This window comes from Callorhinchus milii, unplaced genomic scaffold (genome assembly GCF_018977255.1).
Source record: "Callorhinchus milii isolate IMCB2004 unplaced genomic scaffold, IMCB_Cmil_1.0 Scaffold1620, whole genome shotgun sequence".
NCBI lineage: Eukaryota > Metazoa > Chordata > Chondrichthyes > Chimaeriformes > Callorhinchidae > Callorhinchus > Callorhinchus milii.
Window position 1 is genome coordinate 1 of NW_024706361.1, and position 9830 is coordinate 9830.

Below are 9830 nucleotides of genomic sequence, written 5' to 3' on the forward strand. Positions count from 1 at the left end.
TATTCTAACAATACCCATATCCTGAGCTATAGGCACACCCTCAACCACACACTCAACCTCATCCACAGCCTCACGAACACTCCCACGCTCACCCACAGCCTCACACACAATCTCACCTTCACCCTCACGCTTGTCCTCACACTCAATGACACACTCACCCTCACCCAAAGCCTCACCCTCACCCACAACTTTACCCTCACATACCCTCGCCCATACCCTCACCCCAACTCTCACCCTGCACATCAACACCACCCTCTCCCTCAACCGGACACTCACCCACAGCCTCACCCATACCATCACTCTTACTGTGAAACATACCCGCAACCTACCCCTCACGCACACAAGCACCACACCCACATCCTCACCTTCACCCACATCCTCATCCTCACGCACAATCTCAGCCTCAGCCATAAACTCACCCTCATCTTCACCCACACCCTGCCACTCACCCACCCCTCATCCACATCCTCACTCTCACCAATAACCATACCCACATCCTCAACCTCAACCACACCTTCACCCAAATCCTCACACTCACCCACACGCTCACCCACACCCTTACCCTCACCCACAACATCACACTCACCCACACCCACACCGTCGTCCTCACCCTCACCCACAACCTAACCCTCACCCACACCTTCACCGACATGTCCTGTTGTTTTGTTGTTTGAAATACGATTTGATGTAGACTTTGCTCTGTGCAAATTGTCTGTCAATTTCGTTTAGAAACGCAACATTCACTTTATAGTAAATCGTGTGAAAGATTTCAGACGGCGGCCCAATGTGCAAGGGGTAATCTAAACTACAAGCTTTATTGCACCGTTACGCAGATTATAGAAGGTGACTGGCGAAATACACATTTTGTTACACACAGTGAGACGAGGTGAAAGGCAAACTACGGATTTCTCTCAGTCAGCCGATACTGTTCCCTTTCTTTAACGTATTTCCTTCCTCGGCAGCAGGGAAACAGTTGGCACCGATAAGTATCCTGCTTTTCCCGGCAGATTTCAAGCATCCCCGAGCTTTCCCCGTCATCACTCAAACCAGGCCTGAAGTAAGGATAAACTATCTCAGTGAAAACGGAATAGAAAGTGTGGAGATGAGATGCGTTGTCAGCGTTGTAAAATGATACCCGTCCAATCTCACAGTCCAGGTAAACTCCCAGCTTCTCGAATCTCTGTGTCACGGGCAGGGTGGTGCGACCATTGGTCAGAGCTTCGTATTCACCCCTATATGTCAGGGTCACAGCCCAGTAACCCTCCTCCGGTACCACAGCAGTTCTCCTTTTCCTGTTAACAGACACTCTGGCCACTCCCACAGCCCATTCGGTCTGGTTGGCCACTTGCACCTCCCAGTAATGTCTCCCTGATGTGAAGCCATTCGATCCCAGGATACAGATACTGACATCAAACCTCGACTCGTTGTCATCTCGCTTCTGCGGTGTGTCCAGGAGACTCACTCTCTTCAGGTCCTCAGTCACGGTAAGTTTGGGATGGGCTGTTTGAGGATCTAGAGTCACATCGGCTGGAGAGGAGAGAGAGAGAGAGAGAATTTTGCACTGAACACGGCAGGTTGATGTGAATATCGTGTTTCCTGTTATTAAGTCTCTTACCTACACAGCGGCGAAGCCAATTCCTCTCTGCAAACAAGAAGAAAGGAGAGGTGGTCAGGACTCTGTTCAGTATAAGCATCATTCCCTGTTTCACTCTCCGCTTAGTGAGGACACGGAAACGACTGGCTCAGTGTGAGTGCTAACTGGTCATGTTTACTGAACTCCCGGGACACCAGCCCACAGTCTAAAGTGCGTGATGCCGAATATCAAATAACGAGATTTCTGTTTCCAATGCAGAGAGATGGAGAAACAACACGGTCACAATAATGGACAAGGATTAAGGTCCTGTGTGGAGCAACACAGGAAGCTGTGAGTGCAGTGTGACCAGGGAAGAGATAGTTTCTCCTCCGACACGAAACGAGGAAGAAAATGTAGAGGAGAGAGCAAGGCAGACGAGAATGGGAAGATTAGCAAACAGCTACAGTAACATAATAATAATGACAACAATAATCCTTCCATTTGATACAGCGCCTTATCACACCTTGGAGACGCCGCAAAGCGCTTCACAGAGTATACTGAAAGTGAATTGAGTGTATCTTTTGAGGGGGAAACAGAAAAGCCAAATGCACACAGCGACATTCTACAAACTGTCGTGGATTCAAGCTACCAATGTATTGCTTTTTTTAGAATTGATACAATTCACAAACCAGTTAGAACAATCTCGGGCAAAGATGGTGAGGACTAGAAAAGCAATGAAGTGATAGACCAGTAAACAATCAGTTCAGTCAGTGGATAAAGAGTGGATACATTGCCAATTAAATATCCCAGAAGACGGAATGGGCTTGGATGTGAAATTGAAATGAGCATTAACAAAGAGATGTATACAAGTCTTGGAAACAGTGTGAAGGAGAAGATCGGGGAAATCGAGGGTGTAACATCCGAAAATTGTTACAGCAGGGGCGAGAGGCATCTGCATGAAGCTGTGAAGACAGGTGAGCCTTTCCATGGTTTTCTTTTTGTGTCGCTTTTTGGATAAATTTCTCTCTCGCTCTTTCTCTCTCGCTCGCTCTCTGCGTATTTCCAATTAATGAACATGTACATTTCTGCGTCCTGTGTCTGTTGTCTCTGTCTGTCTCTTCGGCCGCGCCTTTGGCCACCATCTTGGCACTCCCCTGCCTCTCCTCCACCCTCGCTATTCGCAACCGCCAACTCGGGTCCAAATCCTGAATGTCCAGCGCCTTAGGATATCTTCTTGATGTGAAAGGCGCTTTGTAAAAGTTATTTTTTATTTTTGTATTTGTATCTCTTTGTCTAAGATTGGGAAAAACACAGTTTGCAGGTAGTGTAAGGGACGGTGAGAATCGATGAAGGTGTGTGTAGGGGAGAGTGTGTGCATAGGGGAAGATGTGAGTGAGGGTGTGCATATAATGGAAGGTGTGTGTACAGGGGAGGGAGTGTGTGGAGAGGAGCGTGAGTGTTTTTAGTGTATGGAAGGATGTGTGTATATAGGAGAAGCTGTGCCTGTCGGGGAGGGTGTTTGTAAGGCAGGATGTGTGCACGTATTGGAGGGCACGTGTGTATGAAAGGGTCTGTGTGTAATGTAGCATGTGTGAGTTGGGGTGGATGTGTATTTGCAGAGAAAGTCTTGTGTTGGACAGAGTGTTTGTGTGTGTGCACGAGATGGTGTGTGATTCGTGGGATGGTGTTTGTGTAGGGCTCTGTCCTCGGTCCCCTCCTCTTCACCCTCTACATGCTCTCCTTTGGTGACCTCATGGGCAGACATGGGGCAAATTTCCACACGCATGCGGATAGCAGCCAACTCTACCTCTCTGCCTCCACACTCAACTCCAGTACTACTGCTGTTCTGACTGACTGCCTGTCCGACAGCAACTCCTGAACGAGGGACAACTTTCACCAATTCAACGTCAGCAAAACAGAGGCCCTCCTGATTGGCTCGCGCCAGCGGCTCCGCACCTCAGATGCTCCAGCATCGACATCCACGGCTGCATACTCAACCTCACAGCAGTCAGGAAACTGGGTGTCGCGTTAGACCCGGAAATGCCCTTTCTCCCCCACATCCGCGCCATGACCGCCACTGCTTCACACCACCTCCGGAGCATTGCCAGACACCGACACTGCCTCAATCCTCAGGCTGCCCAAACCATCACACACCCATTCGTCACATCAAGACTGGACTGAGGGAAGTCCCTCCTCACTCGGTCTTCCCAACTCTTCTCTCCACAAGCTGCAGATCATCCAAAACTCTGAGCGCATGTTCTCTCGCGCACCCGGCTCCGTGACCCCATCACTCCCACCATCCCTCAAAGGATGGTGCCGTCTATGGCCTTCCCCCCCCTACCTCTCTGACCTGCTGACTCCCTACCCACCTGTCCGTTCCCTCCGTTCAGCGGGCTCCGGTCTGCTCAATATGTCCCGCACGACCCGCCCTACCATCGGTGGCCAGTCTTTCAGCCTCTCTGGCCCCACACTCTGGAAATCCATCCCACGGTCCCTTCACCTCGCTTACTCCCTTGCCTCCTTCAAGGCCGGTCTCAAGAATCTTCTCTTAGAGAGTGCCTTTAGTCGCCCTCCTACCTCTCTGCCTTCCCTCTGCCCTACACCAACCCTAATCCATGCTCGGGCCCCGACATTTAACTGTTCAGCGCTTTGGTATGTCCTCACGACGCGAAAGGCCCTCTGTAAATGTAGTTTTGTTGTTTAGCGGGGGATAAGTTTTCGTATGGGACCGTGTGTATAAGCTAGTATGTGTGTTTAAGGGGTTTTATGAGAAGGGGAGGTTATGCGTGTAGGGGAGTGCGTGTGTAGGTGAGGGCATGCATGTAGGGGAGTTTGTGTGTAAGGGGATTGTGTGCTTTGGGGAGCATGTAGGAGAAGGAATGCGTAGGGTTGCGTATATATGCGAAGATAGCTCTTTTTGGGGTTGGATGTGTGTAGGGGATGATGGGTGTCTGGCACGGGATGTGTCTCGGTAGTGTTTAGGGGAGAATGTATGTCTGCAGAGGATGGTGCGTGTAGGGGAGGATGTATACAGTGGAGGGTTGGGTGGGGGATGTGAGTGTCTATAAGGGGATGGAGTGTCTTGGTGATGATATGTGTTTGAAGGAGCAGCCGTGTGTTGGAAAGTGTGTGTGGAAGGGAGGACATGTCTGTGTAGGTGGATATGGGGGAGGATGTGTCTTAGTAGGGGGGGTGTGTGTAGGATAGGATGTGTGTTTTGGGTATATATGCCTTTATAGGGTGTGTGTGTGTAGGGGAGGATGCTTATGTGCAGTAGACGATTTGTGTACAGGGGAGGGCGTGTGTCGCGGAGGTTGTGGGTTTTGTGGAGGGCGTACCTTTGCAGGGGAGGGTATGTATAGGGGATGATGTTTGTACATAGTGCAGAGTCTGTGTATAGGGGATAGTGTGTCTAGGTGAGCGTGCGTCTTTGATGGCAAGGTGTGTGTAGGGGAAGATACGAGTCTGCAGGTAAGGGTGTGCAAGTACGGGATGGTGTGTGTATGGAAGTGTCTATATGTAAGGGATGGTGTTTGTTGGGAAGACTGAATGTGTATGGGATGGTGTGTGTCTGCAGGGGATGGAGAGTGCAGGGGTGGATTCGTGTTTTTAAGGGACGTTATGTAGTGGATGGTGCATATGCAGAAGAGGCAGTGTTTGTTACTGAGGGCGTGTGCGTCGTGCAAGTTGTGTGCATAGGGCAGGGTGTCTTTGCATGGGAGGGTGTTTGTAGGGGAGGAGGATGTGTCTTTGAAGGGGACGGTTTGTATTGGAGAGGATTTGTGCATGCATGTGTGTGTGTGTACGGGATGGTGTATGTGTAGGGGAGGGCTGATGTAGCACAGTGTTGTGTGAAGTGGAAGGTGTGTGTGTGTGTGATTCGGATGGTGTGTGTTCAGTGGATGCTTTGTGCAGGGGATGGTGTTTGTTTAAAGGAAAGTGTGTGTGTGCAGCGGAGAGTGTGTGTTTGTAGGGGCTGAACTGTGTAGGAAAGGATGCTTGTTGGTCGGGGATGGTTTGGATAAGGGAGGAATTGACTTGATAAGGGAGCGTGCGTGTTGTGTAGGATGTGTATGCAGGGGAGTTTGTTTGTGTTGGGGAGTGTGTTTTTTAGCGTGGACGTGTGTGTAGGTGAGGGCGTTTGTGCAGGGCATAGTGTATGCGGTGGTGTGTGTGTAGTGGAGATTGTATGTTTATGGGAGGAAGTGTATTTGAAGGGGAAAATGTGTGTAGGAGTTGGCTTGCACATGGTGTAGGGTGTGTGTGCAGGAGAGGGCGTGTGTGTTGGGTAGGTTGTGTTTGAAGGGTAGTTATGATTTTGGGGGAGAGTGCGTGAAGGGCAGTGTGTGTGTAGGGCACAATGTTTGCATGTAGGGGGTGGATTCTGTTGAGGAATATGTGTGTGTATAATGGGAACTCTCCTCGCCGGCCTTCCCGGCACCTCCCTCCACACTGCAGGTCATTCAGAACTCTGCAACTCGTGTACTGTCCCGCACCACACCTCGGTACCACATCACACCCACCCTCGCACTCACCCTCGCTCGCCTCCACTGGCTCCCCATTCCACAGAGGATCGAGTTCAAGATCCTCATCCTCACCAGAAGGCCATTCACTGCCTCGCTCCCTCCTAACTCTCTGAACTTCCATCCCACTACCTACCTGCTCGTACCTCCGTTCCTCTGGCTCCGGTCTGCTCCACATTCCACGCCCCAACCGCCCTACCATCGGTGGCCTTCAGCCTCTCAGCCCCGAGGCTCTGGAACTCCATCCCCCAGTGCCTTCGCCGCTTACTCCCTTTGTTCCTTCAAGGCCGTTCTCAAGACCTTTCTCTTTGACCTTCAGCCTTCAGTTCCCTCTCGACTCTCTACACCCTCCTCGCTCCCCCCTTCCCTCCCCTACCCTGACCATTTCCCCCCAATGCTCGGGTCCTGATCCAACTGTACAGCGCCTTGGGACGTCCTCCCGACGTGAAAGGCGCTCTAAAAATGGAAACTTGTTGTTGTTGTTGTTGTGTGTAGTGGTGGATATGTGTGCAGGGAAGGATGCGTGTATGCGTTGCGGATGCTGTTTTTATAGGGGAGAGTGTGCTTAGATGAGGTATTGTCCGTAGGGCAGAGTGCGTATAGGGAAAGATCTAAGTATGTAGTGGATGGATTGCGTTGAGAAGGATGTGTGTGACGTGGCGGTATGTGTAGGTGAGGATGCGTGTGTGCAGTGGATGGTGTGCGTACCAAGGAGGGTGCATGCAGGGGAGGGGGGTGACTGTAGAGGAAGCCGTGCCTTTGTAGGTTTTAGTGTGTGCAGGGGAGATATTGTGTATGTCGGTGATGGTGTGTTTTTTGGAGTATGTGTGTTTGTAGGAGAGGTTTGTGTAAAGGAGTCTGTGTATAGGCGAGGATATGTTTTTATGGTTGGACGTATGTAGGGGATGGTATGTTTCTGGAGAGTGTGATTGTGTCTGCAGCGGAAGGTGCGTTTACGGAGAATGTGTCTGTATGGGAGGGTGCGTTAGGTGAGAATGTGTTCAGGGGAGGGTGTTTGTAGGGTGTGTGTGTAGGGGGTGACGATATGTGTTTGTAGGAGACGGCGTGTGCAGAGGTGGGTGTGTGTATTTAGGGATTGTGTTTATGCGTAGGAGATGAAGTGTCTAGGGAAAGTTGTATCTTTGTAGGGGAGGGTGTGTACGTAAGGGAGCATATATTCTTGTAGTGTCTAGGGGAGGATACGTGAGTGTTTCGTGGACGGAGTGTGTATAGGGGAGGTTGTGTGTAGGGCAAGGTGTTTGGGGAGGACGTCTCTTTGTATGGCAGGGTGAAGGTAGGGGAGGATGTATATATATAATATAGTGTGTGTGTGTATAGTCAGGGTGTGTTTCTAGGTGAAAGCATGTCTGAATGGCATGGTTTGTGTAGGGGAGGATACGATTGTGTAGGTGAGGGTGTGCGAGTAGGTGATGGTGTGCGTAGTGGAGGTCGTGTGTGTACAGAAGTACCTGTGTATAGAGGAGGGTATGTGTAGTGGAGATTGTGTGTGTATGGAATGATGTGTGTCTGTGGGGACTGGAGTGTGTAGTGGATGATTCGTGTTTATTGGGAAGATATGTATAGTGGAGGGTCTGTATATTGACGTGGGAGTTTTTGTGCGTCAGGTCATGTGCGTAGTGTAGGGTGTGTGTTTAGGGTAGTGTGTGTTTGTAGCAGAGGGCGTGTGTAGTGGAATGTTTGTTTATGACAGGATGTGTCTTTGTAGGAGAAGTTATGTGCCGGGGCGGATGAGTGTGTGTGAAGGGGAGGATGCGTCTTTATAGGGGAGCGTGTATATTGTAGAGGATGTGAGTAGTTGAGGGTATGTTTACGGGAGAGTGTGACCTTGTAGGGTAGTGTATTTACGAGAAGGCGTCTGCATAAATTAGGGTGTGTGAATAGAGGAGGGTGTGTTGGTAGGGGAGACTGTGTAGAGGAGAGTGTGTTTTGTAGGGGATGGAGTCTGTAAGAGATTATGCAGGTTTGTAGGAGAAGTTTTGTGCTTGGGTTGATGTGCCATTGTAGAGTATGGCGTGTTTAGGGGAGGATGTGTTTGTAGGGGAAGTTGTATCTTTGTAATGGTGGTTGCGAATAGAGGAGGATGTGCGTGTAGGTGACGGCATATGAGGGTAAGGCTGTGTGCGGTAGTGTTGAGTTTGTTGAAGATGGCATTTTACGGTGAAGTGTCTGTGTATGGTAGGCTGTGTCTTTGTTGGGGAGGGAGTCTTTATGGAGGATGTGTGTGTGTTGGGATAGAATGTGTGTATAGGAAGTGCGTGACTGGAGCAGGGAATATGTAATTGTAGAGGTTGAAGAATTGAGGGGTGGATGCGGGATTTTAGGGGAAGGGGTATGTAGGCAGGGTGTTTGTAGATTAGGGAGTTTCTTATAATTGCAGGGGTATATAGGGAAGGTCGAGTGTATATGGTACGGTTTGTGTCGGGAAGGATATGTGTTTCTAGGTGATGGAGTATGTTGAGGAGGATGTGTCTTTTTTCGTGAGGGCGTGTGTAGGGGAATGTATGTGTAGGGGAGGATATAATAATAATCCTTGCATTTGATATAGGGCTTTTCACGTCGGGAGGACGTCCCAAAGCGCTTCACAGAATATACTGTAAAGTGAATTGACTGTATTATTTGTGGGCGAACGTGGAGGATCGCGTGGTGAGGGGGGGAGGGGAGGCATGGTGGGGAAGGGTGCAGGGGGGGATGTGGCAGTGGAGGATAAATAATAATAATCATAAAATATATCTTGCATTTGGTATGCGCTTTCATTTTCGCGTCTCAAGCGTTCACAGAATATATGTAAAGTAATTGACTATATTTGTCGAAACGAGCCAATTGCACACAGGATGTCACACAAACAGTAGTGGATGAAATGACCAATTTATTATTGTTTTGTTTTCGAGGGATTATTATTAGACGTGTGGAGTAAGGAAAGTTGCCCAAGGTTTCGCTCTGCCTGGAGTTGAACCCAGGTGTCTCGCTTGGAAAGAGAGTGCTCTAACCACTGAGCGACAGGACTCCACAAGTTTGATTGTGTAGTGGTGGTTCTGTGTATAGGGGAGGGTGTGTGTGTAGGGAGGGTGTGCCTTTTAGGGCAGGTTTTACGGGTGGGTGTGTGCGTATGGTAGTGTGCTTGTGTAAAGGAGAGTGTGTGTTTGTAGCGGAGTTTGTGGGATTGTTGGTGAAGGTGAGTTATGGGTGGATGTGTCTTTTTAAGGACGGATGTGTGGAGAGGCCGTACTTTCAGCCACTGTGCCCCAAATCTCTGGAATGCTCTCCCTCAATCCGGCTGCATTATGCCCTTTCCTCCCTTTTTCAAATCTCACCTAAAAATATTTCTCCTCGACCGTGCTTACGGCGACTTCTTCCCCAACACATCGTCACTCTCCCCCGCCCACACCACCCCCACACTACCCCACCCAGTAATCTTGGGCTTACTGTACCGGCAGTTTTTTTCGTAATCTGGACTACCAAATTGGTAAACGTCAAAACGGAGAAGAAGAAAAGGAGTAAGACACCACCAGTGAGCTGTGGAGAAGAAAAAAAAACACTTATTAGATTGCAGATTCATAATAGTTTCCTGAGAATAAGAGAAAGCTCCAGGAACACTAGGCATGACATAATACAAAATTGAGTACAAAATTATATTATATTATTATGCGTAGAAGAATTGGGAATGCTGACAAGTGGGGAGTTGGCAAAGTCGACGTGGATGTGACGTCCGCGAC

The 9830-nt window shown here is 49.5% G+C and overlaps 1 protein-coding gene across 1 annotated transcript; it reads right to left on the reverse strand.

The window, feature by feature from the left end:
- Nucleotides 1-787: 787 nt before the first annotated feature.
- LOC121852880 (zinc-binding protein A33-like) lies at nucleotides 788-9630 on the reverse strand (the record flags this gene model as incomplete). The annotated part of the gene is made up of 3 exons (XM_042346763.1): nucleotides 788-1527; nucleotides 1616-1642; nucleotides 9546-9630. Coding segments are annotated over 3 exons (741 nt in total), but the record flags the coding sequence as incomplete, so codon positions are not given.
- Between the last annotated feature and the right edge of the window lie 200 nt (nucleotides 9631-9830).